The 26,294-nt window shown below is 38.8% G+C and overlaps 2 protein-coding genes across 2 annotated transcripts in view; one reads left to right on the top strand and one right to left on the bottom strand.

The window, feature by feature from the left end:
• The window catches only part of ralgps1 (Ral GEF with PH domain and SH3 binding motif 1), a 59,524-nt gene that overhangs the window by 17,834 nt on the left and 15,396 nt on the right, over window positions 1-26,294 (top strand). Inside the window, exons 9-11 of the mRNA XM_059357844.1 lie at window positions 19,515-19,652; window positions 23,267-23,360; window positions 24,433-24,500. Of these exons, the coding sequence (XP_059213827.1) occupies window positions 19,515-19,652; window positions 23,267-23,360; window positions 24,433-24,500 (300 nt within the window). The remainder of the gene's footprint in view (window positions 1-19,514; window positions 19,653-23,266; window positions 23,361-24,432; window positions 24,501-26,294) is intronic.
• Window positions 894-20,023, bottom strand: LOC131992312 (angiopoietin-related protein 2-like). The gene is made up of 5 exons (XM_059357845.1): window positions 19,939-20,023; window positions 7,674-8,585; window positions 6,155-6,348; window positions 4,070-4,340; window positions 894-1,672 (listed from the first exon to the last, which is right to left on the bottom strand). Exons 2-5 carry the CDS (start codon window positions 8,548-8,550, stop codon window positions 1,473-1,475), a joined length of 1,542 nt encoding a protein of 513 aa, XP_059213828.1. The 5' UTR covers window positions 8,551-8,585; window positions 19,939-20,023; the 3' UTR covers window positions 894-1,472.

The raw sequence follows: 26,294 nt of genomic DNA, 5'->3' as shown, positions 1-26,294 counted from the left end.
GACACGTATTGTTCTGGACCCAATATATTGTCGTTTACATAAGCCAGCCCTGCTGGATGACCACCAGTACGCTGATCTACATTGGTATTTACCTAAAATAAACAGATGTGATTAAATTGCAATAAACAGATAAAGTATGAAGACATATTTACAACATTATGAGGATTTCTAAAAAGTCTGAGATCGTGCTTGGTCAAGTCTGTTCATAAGAGAGACAACCAAACTACTTTTAAACTGCTTGTTTTCTGATCAGAGCTATGCTGTGCAGATGAATCTCAATGGCAATGGGTTATTGTATCACAAATATGCAAATTTTGGGTATTCACATTGTGGGGTTGACCCCATTCATCGGCGCAAGTTTTGCGTCTACCTACATCATTGCATTGACTCTTTATGTAATCTCACTGTGCAAATAATTTCGCACACCATCAGAACCTTGTTCATGAAAAGCACAGCTTGATGTCATTAACTTTATTAAAGGATTTGATTTGAAAATTAATGATTTACTCTAGAATGTAAAGTGACACTGATTGATGTTTTACTCTTCATTGGTTTTCATTGGTTGTGGTATATTGAAGTACTCGATCTCATCTCTGAGGAAAGGAAAGGGATCTTGCGTGGTTGAAGTAATGAAAAGGTTGAGGTCATGAAAGAGCGAAACTGATGGATATAAGATCACTTTATTGCAAGATTTGTAACATACAACTATAAAAAATATCTTGATGAAACTGCATATATATATGTATGGTTGGTTGTCACAGGTTTTGGTATGCGCAAAAGAACAAACAAGATAAAAGATGTGTATTAGTGAGATAACATGACCATATAACTTGAGACTGTGGACCTGGGGAAGAGGGCACTAAATTATCAGCTAGTGCTAGCACAACCTAGCTAGCTTTGTTAGCAAGGTTATTCTGTATTTCAAAATGAACAGCTGACTCTTTGGGGTCTCTTTTATTACAACCCAAAACTGAACAACACATTTGTAGGTGACAAATTGTCCAAAGTCCTTTAATTTACCTTTTTAACTCTATTCTGCATGTTAAACTTTGTACTTGAATATCCTAATATACTAACTACATATACTGAGTTTCCAGAAGACCTTCATGAATAGATGAAATAAAGTGTAATGACAATAATAAAAAACCCTAATTTTTGGGTTTGAGGATTTACTTAAATTTTGCAATGTTTAAATATTATTTAAATAATTATATTTAAATTCCTATGTTACTTATTTACATGAACATACAATCAATGTAATGTTGACTTTGTTCTATACAGGCAAATGGATGCTATTGTAAGTTTTATGGTTTTGTACATCAACAAAATGAAGTGAGCACAAAAATCACCAAAAGCCCTCACAGAGCAGCAGTCACATAACATATTCCAGCAAATCGAGGATTCCTGCTTTTTCTAAATAGAGATCATTTAATGTTTAAGTAAAACATGTACAATTTTTAAGGACTGAATTGTTAATGGAAGGTGTTTGCAGTTGGTCGTATCATCATGGTCACTTTCTTCAGAGAGTAAGCTGTCCCTCTGAACTCAGCCCAGTAGACCCCGTCCTGGTAACGGCTGCGGTAATGCCCACCACGGTACCAAACACCGTTCAGGTTGGAATGGGCGCAGGCATTATACCACCATCCTCCCTTCTGGTAATGAGCACAGTTACCTGGAGGCACAAGGAAATCGAATCACACCAACTGGTAGTCTAGCAATCTTGTCTTCGGTTCATTCAGGGGTTATAAATATTGATCATTAAATTCACTTGGACAAATGCTGCACAATGCCACAGCAACACACAGGAAGATTGTTGAAAGTAGGATGAAAGTAGGATAAGCCACATATGATGATTATGATTGTGTGATTTTTTAAATTTTTTTTATAAAAACTTATGGCTGTATGTGGCAGTATGTCTTCTCTTCTTATCTTTATAAATACATTTGTTACCTGATGTCCAGCGTGTTTTGGAAGGAGATGGAAAGGGAAGTGATTGGGCTGGTGGTCATGCAGACCAACAACAGACAACACAGACGATGCAACCCTGAGAACCTTGGTAAATGGACTGCACTTAAGACTGTGCACTGAAGACTGCGCACACTAACCCATTCACACACACATACTGGTGGCCGAGGTTACACTGGTGCCGCCTGCACCAGAATTGGGAATTCATGCACCGATGAACGCAGCATAGGGAGCCATTTGGGTTCAGTATCTTGCTCAGGAATACTTCGACATGTAGGCTGCCACGGTCAGGGATCGAACCACCAACCCTCTGATCAATGGGCCACCGCTTTACTAACTGAGCCACAGCCCCTCACACTCAGGAAAGCCTCACCCACTCACTCCTCCTTCACCTTTGGCGTATGGAACTGCCAATCGGCTGTAAACAAGACAGAAACATACAAGTGCTAACTCTGACCGAAAACTGGATCCGCACAGAAAGAAGCTAAACTCATTGTGGTCATCATATACCGCCCGCCAGGGTGCCAACTGGGGAACTTTGTTGCACAGCTTGACATGCTACAATACACTAGATCTGATCTTGACTAGTAAATGCTCCACAGCAAATCTGTTACCCCTTACATCTATCAGACCACTTCTTTATTCAATTCACGGTCTCTACTGAAGAACACTCAAGTTCCTTCGAAATGGGTCTCCTTTTCGCCAAAACTTTCGGACCCTTACACCAATCTAGCTCTCAAATGAGGTCTTGGCCAACCTAATGAGGCCACAGACACTCTCTGTTCCTCTCTAACCTCCTCTCTTCAACCTCTGTCGTCTAACATCCAAACCCAAATGTGCACATGCTTACTTCCTAATGGACTCAAACTTATCCCTTGGCACTTACTCTTGTATTGTTTCTTGTATTCATCATTTTTTGTTTTGTATTAACTTTCAAATGTACGTCGCTTTGGATAAAAGCATCTGCTAAATGACATTGTAGAACTGTAGAATTGCACTTAGAACATGGATCGAGAGGCAACTGTGATTGCCGAGTCAAAACTCCAGTGAGTGCAACCGCTGTAGTCTGTCCCAAATCCTCAACTACTTGTGCAATCTTAATACAAGTTGTGTATCTTTGATATGGTGGTAGCTCTCAAAGGCAATTCATAAGTATAGTAATGTAGTTGGGTGTGATCCAAATGATTTCATGCTGACCTTTATCCTCGACAGTGTTTATTGGATTGCAGCAATAGATGTTTGGAGGATAATTGGACTATGTGCATTAGCTGTGTACCTGATTAGCAAGTGGTATTTAAGATTAGATGGAGTGCAGTGGTAGCTCAAGTCACATTAACAATAACTGCAAATCACCATCTTGACAGAACCATCTTGGCATGTTCTGTATCTGAACAAGTATATATATATATATATATATATATCATTTACTTTACAGACATTAGTATGTTATTGCATAATCTTGACTAAAACAACCAGATTTCATGCAAGTACACTTGAATATCTCTGCTATTCCTCAATCACATCTCAGTTCGTAGTTCAGATTACTAAAATATGAAATGCACATTTTTAAAATGACTAAATTTGATGCATAACAGATTGTTTGCATGGATACAGAAAAATAGCTAGTCTGTTAATGTGTAAATACATCAGGATTGGTTTTAGTTATCTTTAATTTTGTGTGCTTGCTTGCAAAAGCACACTAGCTACTATTCACCGGGACTATTCTTTTTTTTTTATTCTTCCGTTTCTTCCGTGTCATTTTTCGGTCAACTACTCCTCCCAACAAAGAGCTGAAAGCACACTCTATTATAATAGCTTGAGCATTTTTCTTTAAACTAAAAACGCCATCTAGTGGGCTAAGAAAATAAAGAAAATGGTTCATGAGGCTTCATTGGCACATCACTACTGATCGGTAGTGTGTGATTGATTTTAGTTGGCAGGGCTGGGAAAAATTGCCGGAGTCATTTTTTCCCAGCCCAGTCCAGTCCTACTGCAATCCTTTATGAAAAGCAGGTTCTGAATTGACAGCTGCTTCAGTATCACTTACACAACACAAAGTCCACCAACAGTTTCTCTGGCCTCTCTCTTTCTGCATTCCACTGACCTGAGTAGACGTCATGGTCGTTGTCCAGCGTTGTGAACTGTTTTCCGTTTTGCCAAGTAAGAGAGTCTCCAGCGTTTCCATGGTATTGGCCCACTTGCAGCCTGTAGAAGTCAGACTCCGACTCCACACGGAAGCTGGCATATTCTGCAAAGGTCTTGCGTCCGCTCCAGTCTTCCAAAGTCACCAGCAGCTTGTAGGTGCCCTGATTGGTCAACCAGTATATGTTCTCTAAGCCCAACCAGTATTCACCGTCAATGTTTCCAAACCCCTGCTGTAAATGGAAAGACATTGAATTAGTCAAGAGTAATCCTTTCCTACTGTTCGTAAAACATGAATTAAGAGAAAATTCTACAGCAATTCACTTCTCATAAAATTTACAAGAGACTGTTGTTCTTCCCCTTGAATATAGCCAATTCCAGCAGCATATATCCCCTGTTTCCTAAGCATCTGAGAAAGAATGGTACGATGTAAGAGTGAGAGACCGCGACCATTGGCATTATGGCAGAACATGTTTAATATCCTCTCTACTAGGGCTCAGTGTGTCTGAGTCGCTGGTTTCAATGAAATCACACATGGGTTTAACTTGATTGTGAAATTGGCTTAAACTGTTGTTTTGGCTAATTGAGGTTGGGACGGATTGGAAGTACTCCTCTGTGCTTTAGTCATGAGTTTCAAGTAGCAAGAAGAGTATTCATATTATGTCTGTAGTGTAAAGTTTAGTGATGTCCCAATGAAGCCTCATAAACCATTTTCTTTATTTTCTGAGACCACTAGATGGCGCTCTTTATTTAAAGAAAAAAGCTCAAGCTATGGTAATTGAGTGTGACTTCAGCTCTTTGTTGAACAGAGAGCGCCATCTAGTGGGCTCAGAAAAAAAAAGAAAATGGTTCATGAAGCTTCATTGGAACATCACTAGTAAAGTGCTTTGAGTGGTCGACTAGACTAGAAAAGCACCATATAAGTGCAGTCCATTTTCCATTACCATGTATCCTTGTTGGGATGATGTCACTGAAGGCTACAGGATATTAGTTTTTGGCAACTAAATCTTTCGCTGTGTGCACCAGAATTTACAGTAGTAACTGGGAAACAGCCTTGAATTAATGCACTGGCTGCAACACTGAGAGCATGCTTGGTTTGCTTGAACAGAGCTGCAGCTCTGCTGCTATGATCTCATGGATTGTGTCACACACATCTTTCACAATGAAAAAGATTTCCTAAGCAGATTGTTTTCTTCAATATAAATATCAGCATGTTTTGCAGTAGCAGATTTGAATATCAACCAAAAATTTGATTTTCACCTTTTAGAAAGATTGATGTAAAAGACCCTATATGACAAAAAAGACTTTGTGAAACAGAGGCAAGTCTGGAAGGGTAGTGGACTTTTTAGGCTCACTTGTCATGTATGGTTGTAGCCACAGTGGCAACCAAGTGGTGTGGAAAACTAATAACCTACAGATATCACAACAATAACACACATTAAACCAAATCACTGATTACATTTTAAAATCTTGTTGCTAAATTAATTCATGCCTAGTTCATTACCAGTCCATAAATAAGAAGGATTGTGAAGAAAGGCAGGAAAAGGCTGGAGGGTTGTTTCCTAAATGGATACTGTCTGTTGTTGGGTGTTGGTCCTGTTGCTTTAAAAGTTAGCTGAGACCTTGTGTCCTCACCTCTGGGCTGTCTTGCAGTAGTAGTAGTAGTAGTGGTGTTTCAACTAATCAAAATCTTAAGGCATATAGCACCTGATATTGTAATAATTTCCTGAAAATGTAATACATTTGCCACTTTTTTTTTTTTTTTACACCTAATGTCCCTCCCTGGCAGTTCCTGACCAACTAATAAGCCAGGGAGGCTGATGAAAGGGCTCAAATTAAAGGACACATTTTTTTCTATTGATCTTTGAGGGTGTGTGCTTAATTTAGAAAATTAACTTTAAAAAAAGGTTTAAATGATTCTTTTCCTGTAATCCTAAAATATAACACTCTCGATTTAATCTCTGTGGATTGGAGGCTGACATCAGTGCAGCTTCTGGCTTCTAGACAGCAGAACCTTGTCATTCGATGCTCGTGTACTTAAAAATACCTTGTATGTCTCCCAGTTTCTAAAGAAGTTCACAGAGCCATCCTGACGCCTCTGAATGACAGTCCAGCCACCAGGGTCGTGTCTCTGGTCACACCACACCTGCATGAATCTGTTGCCCTTGAGTAGTTTGAGGAGGTACATGCCGCTGGTGGTGTGTCCACCTTCTAGAGCCTCTAGACAGTCTTTAACAGGATCTGCAAGAGAGATGAAATGGTGGCTAACAAAAGTGTATATTGCATATTGATATTGATATTGTCAATATTATAATTCTATAGTGTTGTGTGTGTGTGTGTGTGCGTGTGCGTGTGCCTTTCCTTTTGAATGTAAATCTGTTAGTCTGACTCGACATGAAATCCGTTCAACTGCAGCAGCCTGTAAAATCCACTTATTAATGATTTACAAATGAATAAGTGCTAAATGCTAAGTTACTCTAGCCTGGCTAACGCCAGACTAATCACAAATGAGATTAGTCTGGACACCAGCCATTCATTTCTCCGTATAGGAGCCGTGGTTTATGATCCTCCAGAGCTGTTTATTGGGCGCTACGAATGTCTTATCATAAGCGTCTGTACGTAGCTCTTAGCCAATCGTATCAGTTATACCAGATGACGTATGTAGAGCGACAGAAATTGCTAGCCAGACTAGCCCATCTCTACTTTGAGACTAAAATGCTCAATTCTGCTTCTGTAACGTTTTTCTGCAGCATGTTCTGGCTCTGGCTGCTCTATAGTTTCAGCTCACAGTCTACCGGCAGTGTGTGTGTTTGTGTGTGTGTTGTAGACAAGCTGCTGCAGGTCTCTGGGCGGCTCTGCTGTCCCCCGCCTCATATCGAGATCACCGGCGTTACAGCAGTGAGCGGTAGCGAGGCTAGTTGGTAGATTAGGCTTTGGCCAAATCCTGTCGGCAGCAAAGCTAAAACATCCTTTTTGGTGGTGAAACAGGAGTGTAAAGTCAAATGTTGTTCTTCTTTTAAAATCAACTTTCGCTCTAAACTATTTAAAACGCCATCTAGAGCTAGATCGAAAGACAGTTTCGCGTCTGCTGCAGCCATGTTGGATCCGTAAGAAAACTACAAAACTACAAGCTTCCGTCTGCCGAGTAGTACGCGTCATCGTCTTACCGTCCCTCCCCGTTCTGTGATTGGATCCCTAAAACGGGGCTAAGAAACGGCCGTCGTTGCCAGACTGCCTGCAGGTTTGAAATGAAATCGAGCGCGCAAGGCAGTATGGGTATACCCAGGCTAAAGTTACTCTATAACTGACATTAAACAGCTCGGTGTTGATGGTTTGTGCCTGTGTTTGGTTAGGGTCATTATTATCTGATTTGTGCTTAAATGTTTGTATGCATGCTTTAAGTAGATTTGTGCACTGTTTGTGAATGAAGCTAATAGTTTTGCGAAACATCAAATGGAGATGATTTAAAAATTTGTAGCAGCAGACAGCAGCATTGGTGTGACCTTTGTCTGCTGCAATAATGGAGATAAACATAAAAGTGGGTGTCTGTGTGGTCATTTACTTACCAGTGGCCTTATTTGTAAAGGTGTATGTAGCACTTGGCATTGTGGGCAGTGGAAGTGGTAATGCTTTAGAGTTCTGGTCATTCTGTATGTGGTTAGTAAAGGGCTTGTTGGTGTGGCGAGTATAGGTAGGTGGATGGAAGGGTCTATAACCTCCAGGAGACAATACTGGCGTCTGCAAGATGTTGGGACGGGCAGGGCGGCTCCTGTCCTGCACCGCTCCGTACGAGTACCCTCGCTGCTTACAGTGCTCCTCCAGCTGCACCAGGAGAGCACTCTGGTTATTAGCGAGGACCAACAGATGCTGGTACTTATGTTCCAGGTCATGGTAGCGTGAGGCTAGCCTCACCATTTCATTTGTGTGGTTTAGCACACGTGTCTCCAGCTGTGATGACTCCAGAGCATTGTCTCGTTTGCGGATAATCTCATGCAGCAGCTGCATGTAGACTTGTGTCACTCTGGAGTTCATGTTGTGGCTCTCTTTACGTAGCAGTTTGACTTCATTGACCAGCCCCCCATCCACCTCAACCTGCTGCTGCAATGCTTCAATCTGCTGTCGATGTTTCTGCAGCTCAATGTTCAGCAGCTCCAGCTCCTGCTTATTGACTCGGTTCTCCAGCAAGGCGTCAGGCTCCATGGAGTTCACACATATGGCCCCCTTTTTTTTCTGCTCGGGGACAACAAACGTGTAAGAACATTTCTCTGTTTGAGAACCTTTGTGATCAACCACGGCACGTTTTTGTCGTTTCGGCACATAGATAAACTCGCTATGCAGGATCTCATCACTGCTCAGGATTTCCGGTCCCCTGTGTCCCTGGAGGGAGGACTTGGCTTCAGAGAGCAACAGGAGCACCAGTAAAACCACTAAAGGGAAAATCATGGCACAGTCCTGTTGCACCTGGCCCAAGATTATTTCTGGAACAGAGAGGGAAGAGAGTATCAGTCAATTCTGTCACATTATTCACTGAAGTAATATATCCATATTTGGGATGGACGGATCGTCCGATGCAATATTCAGCATTTTATGATTACTGAAATGTTTTTTTGTTTTTTATCTGATTACCAATTCAATTACTTAGGCCTGTGACAGCCACCACTCTCTGTTTGTAGTCACTATTGAAGACTGCTGGGCCACAGACAAAGAGGGATCACATTTCCAGACCACTGCTGCTCCGATTAGCAAGTTCAGCTGTGTACCCATTGTAAGCTAGTGGATACAACTAAACTTGGATACAACTTCCAATATATGTCAGAATCCTCTACATTGAACTTGAAACCAATGATGTGACTCATGGTGTTGTGAGTACATTTTTAGATGAGACTCCAGTCTGCAGCAATGGGCGTACTCTGTCATGCAGAGGGAGTAGAGCCATTTCTCCTTCGCATCGAAAGCGGTCAGCTGAGATGGTTCAGATGGGCGACTCTAGGCCTGTCACGATAACAACTTTTTTAGGATGATATATTTTCCCAGAAACTATCACGATGAACGATAGTATCGTTGAGTACAACTTTTTCCAATTTTAAATCTCAAGACTATTAAACATTGGAATTTAAATGTGGAATAGTATATTAAAACATCCTAGATAAATAAAGCCTAAATAAACTATCAAAACAAATAAAATAGACTCTCAGGCTCTGTTTACAGAAATTGCACTGAGAAAAATATTATATTATTATATATTATAAATAATATATAACCAGCTCTTTGGGAGATTTTTTGGCTAATCCTACTGCCTGTGAAACATTTGCAATATTACTAAAAAAACACAAAGTCTGCGTTGTAATGCGTCCACTATAAGAGTGGCGTGGCTCCTTTAAGAGGCAGGACAGTCTGTGTTTGTGTGTGTGGACGAGCAAGGAAGAACGAGCGGGAGATTGTGGTGATGGTAAATGCAGCGGGTACAACATGAAAAACAATTATGCACAATAGTCCACAATAAACTATCATGTTCATTTTATATATGGAATGATAAGTCGACATAATGGTTATAGGCCTAGGCAAATCCCGTTTAAGGGTTTCCCGGACACTTCTGGTCTAGGAATGCCTCGGGGTTCCCCAGGAAGAGCAAAAGTGTTGCCTGGGAGAAAGCACAGGACAAGCACGTGAAAAAAAACCCACATTGGTCCCTAGTCATTACATGACTAGATTTGTCTGTTCACACAAACACACATACTCTCTCAGAAACGGCAGGTCTAGAAACTGCATCTGTAGAGATAATTGGGAAGTCTGTCCATAGCTACATTGTGTCAGGGCATCTGTCATATCTCTGGTCATTGGGAAATGCAGCATAGAACCCATAAAATCAGTCCAGACCCCTAAAACCATCTGTAATGCAAACTTGTAAAAGGTGTCAGCAGACACATATACGAGTACAAACACAGCTCTCTGTGGTAGACGTCACTATCATTCTGCAGAGACAAACGTGGTAAATGAATGTATCACGCCTGCTTTATCCCTTTTTGTCTCCAGCTTGCTTTTCTGTATCTTTGTCACTGTGTCTGTTTCTGGTGCTCATTCATTCTCACCCACACACACGCTCACCCAGCAGGAACTGCCTGTCTCGCGAATGTATTTTGGCATCTGGGCACAAAGGCATGACAGGCTTTTTAAACCACATGGGAGGGGACACCAGGGGCCGGATTCACAACATTGTTCTTAAGATAAAACTTAAGAACAAAAGATGGGATGTTCCTAAGAATGTTCTTAAATGCTACTCACCATTTTTTTCTTAAGAATTGTCATATGTCTTAGGACCTTCTTAGTTTTCTCACTTAGGACCTTCTTAGATTTTTAGCTTAAGGTCACTTGCATGGTTTCAGTAACTTGGCCTACTTACATAATGTGTTCATAGTGATTAATTAAGTAATATCAAATATAACAACTGCCTCCTTGATTTACTAAGAGTGGATTGTAGTGTAATCTAGGAACAGGCTCACAGACTGAAAGGACATTTCATTTAACTGCCAGAATAAGCTTTATGTGATACATTCACACAAAAAACTACTCTGACCAACTTTAATAAACAAAATGTGTTAACACAATGTCTAGGGCTAAACTAAATATTAGAGAAATCAAATAAATCTCATACAATAAGTTAAAGTAAGTAAATATCTTTTCACTGTAGCTGTTTTCAGACTGCTGAGGGCTTCTCTTAAAGTTGTGAAGAAATTTGAGAAGAAATCTAAGAACTTTGTTTTCAAGAGTCTCATTTGCATCTTAGGAAAAAACTTAAGAAGAAAGTTAAGAAAACAACTAAAGAAAAGATAAGACCAAATTTAAGATTTGGTATTCATGAAGAAATTTCTTAAGAGCAAAGTGACACTTAATAAGCATTTTTTTCTTAAGAATGCTTTGTGAATAAGGCCCCTTATTCACAAAGCAAACAAAAAATACACATATATTGATGACACAAACTTCCTAATAATGCTATGTGATTCGATCAGTGAAAGAGCAGTTTCACATTCAGTCAAACTGGAGTCTGGAGTCTACACCAGAATAACAACAGGCTGCTTAAAATATTTTATGTACTGTTGTAGAATAAACTAGTATAAAAAATGAGAGTTTTCATTTATAAAGTATTCTCTTGTCAATTATATGGCAAAACAAGAAATGGCAATCTGAAACGAGAAATCAACAGTGCCTTCTTTTCTTTTTACTGTAATATTAAAAAAAGTTCTACCGTATTTATTACGGTAAAGTTCTGGCAACCACAGCTGCCGTTTTTTTACGGTAAAAACAACAGGTTTTTTTTTTTTTACAGTGTGGCGAAAGAATAGTTTAGAATGCAGGTGTCAATCATGTCACCTACTGCTTGTTAACTTCAGTCAAACTGTCAAAATAGGCAGCACTGATAAAATATCAATCATAGTCCTGATTTTCAAGCCAACATCCAGTGAGTAGTTGATCTAAAAATTGTTATTTTAGGGGGAAGTATTCCTTTTAAGGGCAGGAAAACTAAGATTAAAACAATTTGTGAATGTTGGTAGAGTGGGTACAGAACAGGGTCCGATATTCAGCGTGAAACACGTGAAATGAAAATGTTGGCTCATACAATTGTCCCACTCACCTCTACTTGTCTCTGTTTGTGTCCCCTGTCCTTCTGGCAAGATTGTCTCCAATTCCTCTCAAGTTAGTCATTCCTCAACTCCTCTGCATTTGTTTGTTTTGTCAGCAAAACTTTTTTTTCTGCTGTCAGAATCGGTTCTCTGGAAAGTGTTCTGTCTCTGCAGAGCAAGATGTTTTTTATCCGTCCCAGACCGAAGCTCTGCTTGACTAACTTCATTCATCTGCAGAAGAGGATTTTTCCATCTTTTGTTTCGTGATGAGTCATTAGCTGAGAGCTCACGCCTGTTTCTCTGTTTGAATCTTTTTCTCTTCCTCCCAGAGACTTGACGTCCCTCTTTTTTTGAAGAAATTAAGCAGTGAGCCCTGGCTACGCCCCTTCCCCCTCCCCTTGACAACAACAGGGACATAATTGAATAATTTGACAGAGGCTCCTAGTCTATGGAGTTAGATAGCTGTCAAAAAGATGTGTGCTTGATTCCAACCATTCGTATTCGTAATGTTAAACATTTGTATGTCAATAAAATAGTTGTACACAAAATTCAGCTTTCATATACGTGAGTCTGAGAAATAGTTTGGGTTAGAATTGTTTTTATGTGAGCATGAATCTAAAAGCTGTGAGTGCAGAGGTCTTGTAAACACAACTCTAATTTCTACGACTATGAAGTCTTCACTGTGAACGCGAATTCAAGTTTCTGGGTACGAGTAGAAAATTGTTGAAATGACGTCACGTATGTCACAGGAAAATAATCAAACCACGATTTCTCCAATCGCGCATGTGACGTGATGTCATTTTAACAATTTTCTACTCGTACCGAGAAACTTGAATTTGTGTTCACAGTGAAGACTTTGGGGGGGGAGCTCAGCTCACTGACAGACTCATGTGTGCAGGAAGGTCATAGGTTTGGGGCGTATGGATCTCGGCCTTTACTGCACTTTGAGGGGAGCCAGAGGCAAGACAGATGTTTACCTCTGTTTCTCCTGATTGTTTTTCTTCTTCTTCAGCACTAACAATAAATGAATGGATTTTCACGGTAGGAACTGGAGGTAGCCTTTCTTGAAGGGAAATCATTTTTCTAGTCTACATAGTCAAGTTAAAGTTTATTTCTACACTGTAAAAAAACAGTTGTTTTTACGGTAAAAAACGGCAGCTGTGGTTGCCAGAACTTTTTCAACTTTTTTTTTAATATTACGGTAAAATGATGTTGATTTCACGTTTAAGATTGCCATTTTTTACCGTATAAATAAAAAGTTTTTCCGTCAAAAGAAACGCTGTATGCCATATAATTGAAAGAAAATGCTTTATAAATGCAGCATAAATTAAAGATTTTACCCTTAAATATTACAGTATATTTTTGTTAGAGATGGTGTTTAAAACATTTAACAGTTAAGTTTTACAATTAAGCCTCAACACACAGAGCACACACAGTTAGCTGTCAGCAGTAAACAATCTAAGCTTTGCATTCCTTTACAATAGTCAACATTTGGGACGAGCCTGCATATTTATGGTTCATGAGTCTGAGGAGGAATTGCTTCCGCACGGCTCTCATTTTAAGTCCCAACCGGTCCCATATGCAGACTTATGGGCACCCTCTGGCGTCACTTTTTAAAGCATTGGGTATTCACATGCATGGCTGGACAGGCTACCACATCAAAGAACAGAAAAGCTTGGATTCCTTACTCCACTGTATCTTAATAAAGCAAATATTTATTTCCTGCTATATGAATTTTCTGAATGTCACTACAGCACCTGGTTTTAAGACAACTCTTACTTCTTATCTGTGAAACCAGGCAGAAAAATTGCCAAAAGCAGAGATGGAGTTACATAATTAAAGGGTTACTGGTTACGTAACTCGTTCAATACACATTCTGTGACTTTTTGTTTTTAATTGCATGTGATATATGATAAAGCTTTTATCTGTGGAATAAAAAACCAAATCTTTGTGTAAGAGAGGTCAGATTGCCAAGGAGGATGGTTAGTATTGAGTCATTTGGAGAAACTTTCCAATTTGGGAAGTGATGCCAATGTTGATTTGTGCTTTTGTTTTATTTCCAGAAACCTTTACAGGGAAATGATCAGATGGCTTTATTCAAATACATTTTAATTTAAAAAGTGGCAGGTCATTTGGAAATACCATGGAGTAGATTGGCTGGAGAAAGGTGGACACTAGCAAAATGCCAGTGCACAAGTCTCCTGTCTTTAGTCATTCAAACATTTGTCATTATGACTCAGCAGCTCCAGGTTCCATCACCACTAATCCACTGGATCCCCAACTCCCTCTCCAACACACCATAAGCAGTCAATTCAGTGTCAGCCATTATTTTCATACTGATGCACTCAAGGGTGCTTTTCTCTCACTCTATACAAACGTCTCACCCTGTTTTAACCTTGTGAGGCACTTTGTTACTTTGTTTTAACCCTTTGATGCACAACATACGGACACCCCTTCTAATGTACAACATGTGTCAAAAATGACCTGCATTCATTTCCCATGTTATTTCATGCTGGCTGTGTGTTTCTGTGCTCTATCTTTTTAAATCAATTTATTTTATGATTGAATAGTCCAAGTATTTTTTTGAATATCTTTTTTTAATTACAACTGAGCATTATATCCATTTTTCCTTTCGTACTTTATGACGAAAAATAGTTTTTGTATTTTTACATCAATTTTACACACACATGGGTCAAAAATGACTCATTCAACCTAATTTGATTTAAAATTAAATGACCTAATACTATAATAATAGTAATTTGTTTCAAATAGTTACTTTAGCAATAAGAGAGGCCAAACACTCATATAATTATTATGTTTAACATGTTTATGTATCATTTTGTCACACATGCAGTGTATCTGTAAGGTATTCACAGTGCTTCACTTTTTCCACATTTTGTTAAGTTAAAGCCTTATTCCAAAATTGATTGAATAAAATTTTCCTTAAAATTATACACACAATACCCCATAATGAAATTTTTGACCCATGTTGTGGATTAGAAGCGTAGTGATACAAAAAGGGGTTTTATTTAAAAAGAAAGAAATTAAAACAAAAAAATAGGATGTATGATTATCAAAATGGGGCTGAATGTGCATCCATAGACTTTATTGCATCACATAATTCATAATAACCCATAACCTGTAAACAATATACTGTATAATTCAGTGGGCCATACTGAGTGTGATAAGTATATTAATGAGTTTTTACTGCAGCTGAGATATAATGTCTATGGGATTGTATTTAACACTTTAGAAATATAAGTATACAAGGAATAGATTAGAAAAGCACCCATTGACACGCTATTTTACACATACACACATTTCACACCTAATTTCACATATCAATCATCTTGGTGGCGTTAAAATTGTAGGAGATAAATGACGCTTTTCATGTTCAGAAGGTCACCCACTCGCACCATCAGCTGTGCATGCGGTCCCCACGACATTACGTTACATCTTACTGATCCAGGGACCAATAGGATTTCAGCAATTGAGTATCTTAATTGAAGAGACAGCTGCAGGCTCTCCTCAGTTCAGTTGCTGTCGTTCCAGGGGACACTGCTGTCATATCTAAACCTTCACTGTAGTTTCACAGTTCATCTTCTGGATTACACGCCATTTCATGTTTGGACTGTGTTTTCTTTTTTTTCTTTTTCATATCTGTGTGCGTCCTTTAAGAGTTACCACACAAATATCTGTAGATGCATATAATATTTAGTTCTAAAATAAGTGATCAGAAAGAGTGTGAGAGTGACACTGGACCGGACAGATCACCAGCATCATATCAACAAGTTCTAACTCAGGGGTGTCAAACTCTGGCCCGCGAGGCAATACCAAATTATTATCTTATTATTGTACTATAAAAGCTGACCCGCCGGTATTATACAGCACATTTACAGCTAATACTACAAATCCCACAATGCCGCGTCAATCAGGACAGGACCCAGAAACGCACTCCTCTGACAGTGACAGTCGTCATAGCAACCTCAAGCTAGAGCTGTCTCCGAGCTACCCCTTCCCAAAAATGGCGAAAAGAAAGGCAGAATTTATTAACCTGTTGAAAAAGTTTATTTTGATATTTAAATCAGAAGGATGCAAATAGAAAAGAGGCATACCATTTTTATTTCGTTTTTATTTAATAAATTAATGACATTGATGTGTTTTTTATTTGAAATTTGATTTTGCATGTCTGCACTATTTAGTTATATATTGTATGTTTATAAGCGTTGCCTGTTCCATATTTAATGTTAAAGCAAAACATGTTTGGTATATATTAAAAGGTTTATTTGTTCAATGTTGGTCCGCAATTTTATTCAAGTTTTAAATTTTGGCCCATGGTGTATTTGAGTTTGACACCCCTGTTCTAACTGGACAAAACAATCATTCATATCCATCATTCAAGTTGACAGAGGTCTCAATTTTGGTGATTAGCAACCAACACCTCTTTTATAGCTCATCAAGTATGAAATGTTTTATAAAAGCAGAGGAAGTAGCTATATGAGCGAAGCAGTATATGTAGCATAAACTTGGTTACAGATGACCAAAGGAAGGCTCTGCAAAATATCAATATCAGATAATCAGGAGTATCATACAAGAAGACAATAAATGTTTTTGCCTCTATGTTCAAGAAGCTTTATACATTGTGAAGCAGCAGTATTATGGCCCGAGTGACGAGCAGAATGATTGAATGTCTGCGTGATATAATGAGATGGTAGATGACTCGTCACTGGGCTCTGCTTCAGTGAACAGGGAGCCAGAAAGTAAAGCTGTATGGCTCTGCACACAGAACACAGCTGGAAGCCATTAGACCACACGCTCATTGCTCTGTTTTGATGACATCATCAAGAAATACTTTAGCATGTCGTGTTGTGTTATGTGGATAATATTTAGGGTGGAGATGCCAGCACAGCTGATATCACGAACAGCCAGTATATCTCAATGGGATCTGGGTGTAGCAGGGGGAGAAATGCGAGAGGTTTATGAAATATTTTGTTGTTCCTCAAGTTTCAGGCTCTATGTTGTTTTCTTTTATATATGAAGGAATCATTTTTGTTGGACTTTGATTTGTCTTGTTGATGTCTTTGATAGGCTGCAGTTATCCATGTCAGCAGTGAGCCAGTAGTGAAGCTCCAGACTTAGAATATATTTATTTCTTTTATCATTTCAGAGCACAGCTAAAATACTGCCAAACATGGCCTGAGGTGGAAGTCAATATTTCCACAATTGGTTTCAATCTTGCCATGCCCTCAGCAGTTGAACCTTTACAGTTTAACATCTTGGCAATAACATTGTCTGAAAGTTGTATAAACAATGGTGGAAGTTCTGCCTGCTTTTTTCTTCGCTCCACCTCTTCAACTTCTGTTCCTGAAATGTTTAAAGATGAAATCATACCTTTCCACATGCTGTTGTGAAATGTCAGTTTTGACAAATGTTCTCAGAACATTGTATTGTGTGAACAGCTGAATGAAAATGTTAAAGATTAAAATCCTCAAACTGTGAAACATCTTTGATCATCATTTATTCTAAAGTGATGAAAACACAAATGGTTAGCCCAGGGTAACATTGAGATTGCAATATTGAAAGTAACTTCACAATAACTGCCCTGCAGAGGGATCCTTGGTGTATAACACAACACAAGTTGGTAGCACCAGACAGACTGAAAGTCAAACAAAATTTGACAGCTGTTTTTTTTTTAAAAACCCAATGTACCATTTTGTTTTAACTGTTGTATTGTACTTTGTAAAGCACCTTGTAACCCTGGTTTTGAAAGGTGCTATAGAAATATAGTAATAAATAAATAAATAAAATCTGTACCAATGCAGTAGTGACAAAACCAACTAAAACCAACTAACTGGACCCTACAAGAATATACAATTTTCATATTTCAGGGAAAACGATGGTCACAGCTAGAACTTGAGTTCTCTGGATGTGTGTTCTGGTCTCCACCCTGATCACAGCTGGAGAAATAAATTACCCCTGCACTAACTTTTGACCCTTGACAGAAAACATGTAACAGCTTCACATGTCCAACTAAAAAAGAGACAAATCCAAGACAAACCCTGATGGCCGCTGCTTTAGACACACTGGCTCTCTGCTATAATAAAGCTCTTGTGTTGACACCCCTAAACTGGAAGGGACCAAAGCCAGCATTTCTGTCCTCTGAACAGGCGGACCATAAGAGATAGACAGTAGTCTAATTACACTAATCAATAAAGACATACACTAAGATTAGGACAGGGATGGGCAACTTAAATGCTGGAAGGGGCCACTACTACAGGGCCACATATAGGACCGTGCACTTAACCAGATTTTGCAATTTTTAATACATTTACAGTGCAGTAACTTAACATTTCATGCTCAAATGCATGTATAACAGTATAAATAGGAATACAAAAGGTTTGATGCAAATAAAACATAACCACAGTGCAAGAACAGCAGACCAACATTAATATAAGTAGTAATTTTGTGCATTTTTACACTGCATTTTTAAGATTTCTTTTTTTAAATTTTTTTTAAATTTTACTTTTTGTCTTTATTTAGAATCATATTTCAATATCACATTACAACAGTCATCACCATTATGATAAGTGACACTGTGATCCATATTTTCAGATTTGTATCTAGTTAGAAACTATCCATCTACAGCACTTTTAAGATTTCATGCTCAAATGCATGTACAGTTGTACTGAGGGCCACTTCAAGTGAGGGTGCAGGCCATATGTGGCCCCCGGGCCTCCAGTTGCCCATCCCTAGATTAGGACAACTGTAAAGGTCAGGGGCATGAAGCAAAAGTCTACCCTCTACATTAGATAGCCCAGTGGCTTTTAAGATTGTTATAGAAGAGAGGTAGGTTATACTGTAGTAGAATGATTCTAAGGGCATTCATTAAGTATGCTTCCTTAATACAAGTATACATTTTATACTGGTTTCCAACTGAGTAAACCAGTATGAAAACCACTAGCGAGCAGTGAATTTGTTCTCTGAATTGAACCCATGCTTTACACACCAGTGGGCAGCACATTTCTGTGCTTGGGAAGCAGCAGGGGGTCTGGTGCCAGTTAGCCTAGCTGACTGGCTAACCTCAGTATTTTAAGACACAGAGCTGACTAAAAAAAAAAGATCAAAAATGCTGAAAACGTATAAAACAACAAAATATGTGTAAAGCTAAGTGTGAAAAGTGAAGTAACTGATATGTCACGCTGCACTGTGCATCAAATGTGGTTGTTAGCCCATTTCGACACAGCTCACCCTAATACAATTTCATTGCTATGGTTTCTAGTGAAAGCAATGGCCCAAAAAATGCTGTTTATAGAACAACACTGAATAATTATGTAGCTCACAAAGTGGCAACATCTGAATATCTATCGGCCTATTTGTCGACTGTTTTTTTAGTCACATTAAATAGTAATTAAAACAAATGGTAGGAAAGTTGGTGACTCAACACAGGTTTTCTTCCAGTTCTTGATAATGGATGCCAGGAATCACATGCAGCCCTTCAAATGGAATAAAAAAAATCTGCACTCAAATTACGTCATAGTCTAACAGGCAGATTAAAGAAAGCAGAGCACATTTTTCCTTCCAAAGGAGCACGCTATTATTGTATGGATCCTCACGAATGTTCTCTGTCATTAAAGCTTTTAATATTACCAAAATGATAATTGAATTTATATTTTTTTGATTCATCATCATGATTCTGTTGTTAGCATTTTGTGAAATAAAAGCTGGTGTCAGCACTGGCATTCACTGTGTCATCTGTTGCGATTCGTTTTCTTCTGTTGTCTCCGCCAGGGATCTACCTGTTGGACATGATCTACATTGACTCGGCCTATCCAGCATCAGACAGTATCATAGAAACAGAGCAGCGGACCAATCAGATGAACAACCTTCTGAGGGTCATCTCTGACCTGCAGATGTCATGTAACTATGGTAAGAAACAAGAAGGAATTTTCAAGTTTATATTATTATAATTATTGATTTGCTATTTTTTTGAATGAAACATCAAACTTTAAATGATAGATAGTGGATTGTGTATTATTTATAATGAATTGTTTCATGTTGAATGCGTTTAACCATATTCGTAGTAGAATCTGTTCTCATTATAGTGCAGTTTATGTTGTGTATTGTATTGTGTAAGGTGTCATTCTGAAATGACAGGGACGCTACAGGGACTCAGGCGCAGAAGAAGAAAAGTGGCTGAATAAAAAAATCTTACCTTTAATTTAGGTCCAAAATAGGCAAAAACAATCCAAAAGCAACAAAACAGTAACCCACAGAGTAATCCAACAAACAAGCAGAAACAAAGACAATCTGACAAAGGGTAGGAGGAAACACAGGGTATAACAAGGGGAAGGCCTAATCACAAATGAGACACAGGCATGTGGAGAAATCCAAGACGTGAAACTAGACACAACATACAAGAACCAAAACTACAAAATAAAACAGGAAGTGCACACACAAGACACGCAGACCATTACACATTCATTATGAGAGCATTTTTTGAATTTGTGTCTACCCATAGAGTATTTGTATTTTATTGTGTTCTGTATTTTGTTGTAGATACTTGTTTTTAGGGACTACAGATGGAAATTTGCTTATTACTAAATATGGTGCACGCATTTTTATATTTCATGAATAAGCTATGTAATGTTGCACATCGTCCGCCTGATAAATAAAGTTAGTGGCCCCATCATCACGACCCAAGAATCACCATAATCTGGCAAAATATAGAATAAATGACAGTAATATACAGTTAATATACTCAATACATCAATAACTAACTGTCATCAAGTGCATTTTCATGTACAGATGTGCAAACGTTCATAGAACTACAAATGCACCACTAAGTCCTCTTGTCAAGCCACTCACTTACATATGATATTATGAAAACAAACCACATCAGCATCAGTATAATCTGGAAAGATTGACCCACTACATAGATAATAATAATAATAATACATTTTATTTTGAAGGCACTTAAGGACACCGTACAAAAAGATAGAAAAAGATAGGGAAGGAAGTGTCCTCAATTTTCACAAAAAAATAAGTAAGCAACCACTTTCAAAGCATCCACTATTTATTTATTCAACACCTATTCCCAGCAGCACAAATGTGTTGAATTGATCGAGCCATCACAGAGAAAGACAAGACACAAACAAAAATCTAGAAGACGAACAAGAATCTAGAATCAAGTAGCTTTTTGGTCCTCAGCTCATCAACAGAAATCACCATCACCTCAAAATTCATTTTTGAGCAACGGCTCTGATGGACATTTTAACATATAAGTGAGAGATAAACAGATATTTTGCTTGTGCCCACACTGCCATGGGCCCTTTAGAGGTCTGGGGCCCCTGGGCAATTTCCCAGTTGCCCATATGGTTAATCCGGCCCTGCAGTAGTCCAGCCTGGAAGAGACAAAGGCATGATCAAGTTTCTCAGCGTCTGACAGGAAGAGTTTCGGACGGAGTTTGGCAATGTTCCTGATGTGGTAGAATGAGCTTTTGCACAGATGTTTAATGTGGGCCTGAAAGGTCAGGTGGGATTGATGACGGTTAGAGAGAGAGGAATGTCTTGGCCAAAAAAAGTGATGCTGCTCATGAAGGATGACCGGATCTGGTGTGGGTTGTCGAGTATAGTTGCCTTTGTTTGAGAGCTGTTCAGTTGGAAGAAGTTGTGCTTCATACACGCCACTATCTCCTCCAGGCAGGTGGTTAGTGTTGATGACGGCAGGGGTGCAGACGGGGTTGGATTGTGTCATCAGCGTAGCAGTGCTGGCTGACGATAGAGCCAAGGGTAGAGGGTGAACAGGGTGGGGCCGAGGATTGATCCTTGAGGGACACCGAAGGTCACAGGGTGAGTCTGGGATTTTCTGTTTCCCCAGGAGAAATGCTCAGTGCTACCTGAGAGATAACACCTGAACCAGTCTGGAGCGGAGTCAGAAAGACAGATGGCTGAGTGTAGGCTGTTGAGGAGGATGTCGTGTTCGACAGTGTCAAATGCTGCTGTCAGGTCGAAGAGGACGAGGAGAGAAGAGGAGCCAGTGTCAGCTGCCATCAGTACATTGTTTGTGACCCTGACCAGAGCTGTTTCAGTGCTGTGTGAAAAGTGGAAACCATACTGAAATTTCTCGAACAGTTTATTGTGCTGTAGATGGTCGTGAAGTTTTCCAGAAACTTGGAAATAAACTGAAGGTTGGAGATGGGCCTGTAGTTGGCAAAGACATCTAAGTCTAGGGTTGGTTTTTGAGGTGTGGTGAAATGGATACTGTCCAAGCCTATGAGGCAATCAAAAACAGTTTAAGAATGTTTCTCAACGCACAATGGCAAATTTTTCGAGATTTCACTATCTACAATACATAACATCATTAAAAGATTTAGAGAGTGTGGTGACATCTCTGCTTTTAAGGGGCAAGGCTGAAAGCCAACACTGGATTCCCGTGAACTTCAATCCCTCAGGTGGCCCTGTATCTAAAAAACGATTGTACAAAAAAGACTCTACCATTCAAAGAGAAAAGGCAGATATCAACAACATCCAGAAACACCACCGACTTCTCTGAGATGGACTGACACCAAGTAGAAAATTGTGCTATGGTCTGATGAATCCAAATTTTAAAATAGTTGTTGGAAAGCATGGACTTGGTGTCTTCCAGGCATGGGGATACGTTCGTGCCCATGGCATAATGCGGGTAACTGTCAGTTGCTACTGCTAAACATGCACGAGTAAGACAAAGAGAAGCCAGGTTATTATTAAAATAAAGATAAAATGGACCCCTGGCTGTCCTCCAAGTAAATTGCATCTTGGTACTCCTGCTCTATTTTCAGAGTGTGTGTGGTAACTGAGTGTATTGTAAGTGGATAATACGGTATATTTCTTACTTCTTCCTTGTTTCCCAAATAAGCCTTACATTTTTTGATTTCCCACTTTGTTATATTTGGATAGAAGTGGCTGACTGGCTATTGCCCTTCACCACTGACGTATGGGCCTCAAACTAATTATATTGTGCATGGATAATTGCAGTCAAATGCAAAAAAGAGCAAAATGTTATTGCTATGACCATGCTCAACGTGTGACTTTAAGGCATTTTTAGGCATTTTTGACCATACTAAACAATGACCATTTTTGGACTTTTTTGACATAGTGTGTCCAAAAAACCCAAAACGCCATATTAAGTAACTAAGTACCAAAGTAACTAAATTCTAGAGTAACTAAATACCAAAATAACTAAGTACCAGAGTAACTAAGTATAGTATGTCAAAAAGGTAACAAATTGGTCATAGTGTAGTTTGTTAAAAAAATGCAACAAAATGCCCTAAAACAGCACTTTGAACATGGTCATAGACTATCAGTGTGACTCCTCTGTAATAATATAATATATATATAACATAATATTAGCACAATATATTTTTTTAAACAGACTTTGAGGGAGGACAGACGCTGGTTACAAAGTACCTTCATTTCATCTTTCGGAATTTGCTATACTGTGTTTTTTTTTTTTTTTTTTTTTTTTCTAAAATTGCTTCCTTCTTTCAACCTTTTTTCTCCAGATTATTTGGTGACCCTGCCACATGTCCAGAAGTATCTGTTGTCAGTTCGCTACATAGAGGAACTCCAGAAGTTTGTCGAGGATGACAATTTCAAGTAAGTTTAACAGGTTTTGGTTAAATTTATCCATTCATTTCTTATTCTCACCTTTTTCAGACTGCAGTGTCAGGTGGGACATAAATAATGCTCAAATCAGGCTTATTAATGAGACACAAGACACTACTTACATTACCTACAGAGGCCATCCGTCACTTTCTTTGTTACTGCCACTTTCTTGTTTTTTAATTACTTTACTCCCTCTCTTACGTTTTTACTTTTATATTAAAATGTGTGAATGGGACCTGTGTATGTCATTATGTCATGATGTCATGTATGTTGTTGCTTTATTTGCTGCTTTTTAAAGTCCTTACGAGTGACTATCAGCTAATTGACTGTTCGCAAAAGCCCAGCCCCTTAGTTACTGTTGCTATGCCTGACAAGCTTCCTGAACTTAGCGATTGTATTTGGAGTAATACCTCCGTGAGGTAGGCTGCCTACTTTCAAAAAGGTTGAAATAAAACAAGTTCATAATGGCCTGTTGGGACGTTATGTTCAACATTGATATATACATTACAGGGCTTTTTAATTAGAAACATAACATGGTCATTTATTTAAGTACTTGATGTGAAATTTTGTTAGAATGTTAGCCAAAAGTTGGCCCATGTGGGATTTAGTGACGCTAGCTATTAGCACTGTACAGCCCTATGTTAAGCTCCTAGCAACATTGCTAGCTAACTTAGCGTGCTAATTTTAAACACGGTGTCATTAACATAAGTTTGTTGGACTAGTTCTGCAGTAGTAGTAATACTGATACTAGTTGACAGGAGCCATAGCTGTTAAATCCGTTTTGGGTTATCTCATCTAACATAGCGAGACAATCATTAGTTCGCTCATGTTTGCTAGCTAGCAGCTAAACTTGGAGCAGACATATGTGTGTGTCTTTTGATCCTGGAGATATTCAATTGGAGAGGGGTCTTCCACACAGTTTAATGGTGTCAGATTTACAAATCCCATATACACACAGTGTCACCTTATTGCCCAGAGCTCAAAGCTTGACGGACCTTCTTCTCTTAGTAACGGTTGCTAAGGTATGATTGGGTGTTTCTGATGAAAACCTTTTGTGTTGCAGGCTGTCTCTGAAGATTGAACCTGGCAACAGTTCCCCTCGCATTGCTTCCTCTAAAGAAGACCTGGCAGGTAAGACACAGCTACACTGATGCAATAGTCCTTTATGTGTTTGTCACAACAGTAGTACACAATATGTTTTATGGTGTATTTAGCCCCACTGTTAAAACAATATTGCTATTATTGATACTAGGGCTGCAAGAGTATGGGCAAAATGATAATAACGATTATTTTGATCAATGTTGAGATCCCGATTAATAATATTATTTTGTTGATATACCAAAATGGGTTAGTTTAACTTATGGGTTCTCAACAGTGTAGTAGAGATAGAAGTCATTTAAGGTAACCTTACCTGTCGAGCAGATCTATACCTTGTCATTTTATTAAACAAACTGAACAGCCGTATGTTATTTATCTTATTTACACAGTGGCATGACATTTCTGTTTCTATATGGTCTCGTGTTTACAATCTCCTTGCTCTATAGCACACAATACAGACACACACACATACACACACACACAGGTGAGCAAACAGCCACCGCTCTCCTGTGAGTAGCAGCCGGAGTAACTCTCCAGCTCTGATTGGCTTATGGAGGCACGTTATCAGACTATTTAATGGAGCACTAGATTTTCTACCATTTACCAATACAGCCCGAAAGCCCCCATGTCCACATTTGCAATGATGGTGCATTCATACTCTTCCACCACAAAGAAATAGCTCTTCTGGCTTGAAGAAGTCCACAGTCCAGAAGTTTTGTATATTTTTAAGTTTAAAGTCAAAGAGACTTTGGTATTAAACATCTCTGACAAACATCTTTCCAGAAGTTTTGGATCTTTAGACATTCCCATAGACAATGAGAATCTGTCTTGATACTATTTATTGTATCTGTGTGCTCTTTTGACCCTTGTCGGAAACTTTCACTTTATAAGCTGTGTCCAAGAAAAAAATCCATTTGATTATTAAGAATTTTTATAATGACAGGGGCATCAAAAGAACATTGTATGAGCATTATCACTGATAATTGAATTGAATAATTATGTTGTCAATGAACAAATAGTTGATGTGAAAGTGCTGTATGTGTGAGAGAAGACAGAATATTATCTACTGGTAGGGTTACATAGTGCCAGGAGTCATAGCAAATTCGTGATAGCAGGATAAAGCAAATTCAGCCAAAAAGTACTTTTTTTGACAGCAAGGCTGTTTCTTCGAAAAGCAATTTAACTTTCAACACATTATCCAGCTGGGGTTTAACCTTTCCCAATCCTGTTCACTTATTGGAAACAGAGATAATTTTGTAGTTGCATGGACCAATTTGGAATTGTTTACAGTGCAGTAGAACAACAGTGCAAGAGCCTTCAGAATTGCAGTACAGTTTAATACTTGAGTACATGTACACACTTTTGTCTATTAGGAGTCAATAAAAATGTTGTCTTGTACACATTAAACGTAAAAAGATTCTGAAAATTTACCATTTTAGATTACTTCCTTTTAACTTATTTTCACTATTCAGTGTCTTTACATCCAAGGTGGTGTGCTGAATGAAGTTGTACAAATAGTTGTTCTGACTTGGATGATGAGTGAATGTCTCATCAGTACATAATAACTCCAGATGCTTCCTCCTCATGCTGGTCAGATGATCATTTAGAGTTATATAACATGGCAGAAAAAGGCTGTTCAGGCTGTGTCCACTGGTTTGTTGTGTTTTGCATTTCAGACACTGCCAAACAGAAGAATTTGGTTTAGTCACTTTCTCCATGTGTGACTGGGGGGAAAAAATCAAGAAAACCCCACATGACATTATGCCTTCAGGCAGCTAATACATCAGTGTATGACTTTCACTGTGACCTTATGGAGAATATTAGCTC

This window comes from Centropristis striata, chromosome 19 (assembly GCF_030273125.1).
Source record: "Centropristis striata isolate RG_2023a ecotype Rhode Island chromosome 19, C.striata_1.0, whole genome shotgun sequence".
In the NCBI taxonomy this organism is placed as follows: domain Eukaryota; kingdom Metazoa; phylum Chordata; class Actinopteri; order Perciformes; family Serranidae; genus Centropristis; species Centropristis striata.
This window is presented reverse-complemented; position numbering and strand designations above follow the sequence as displayed.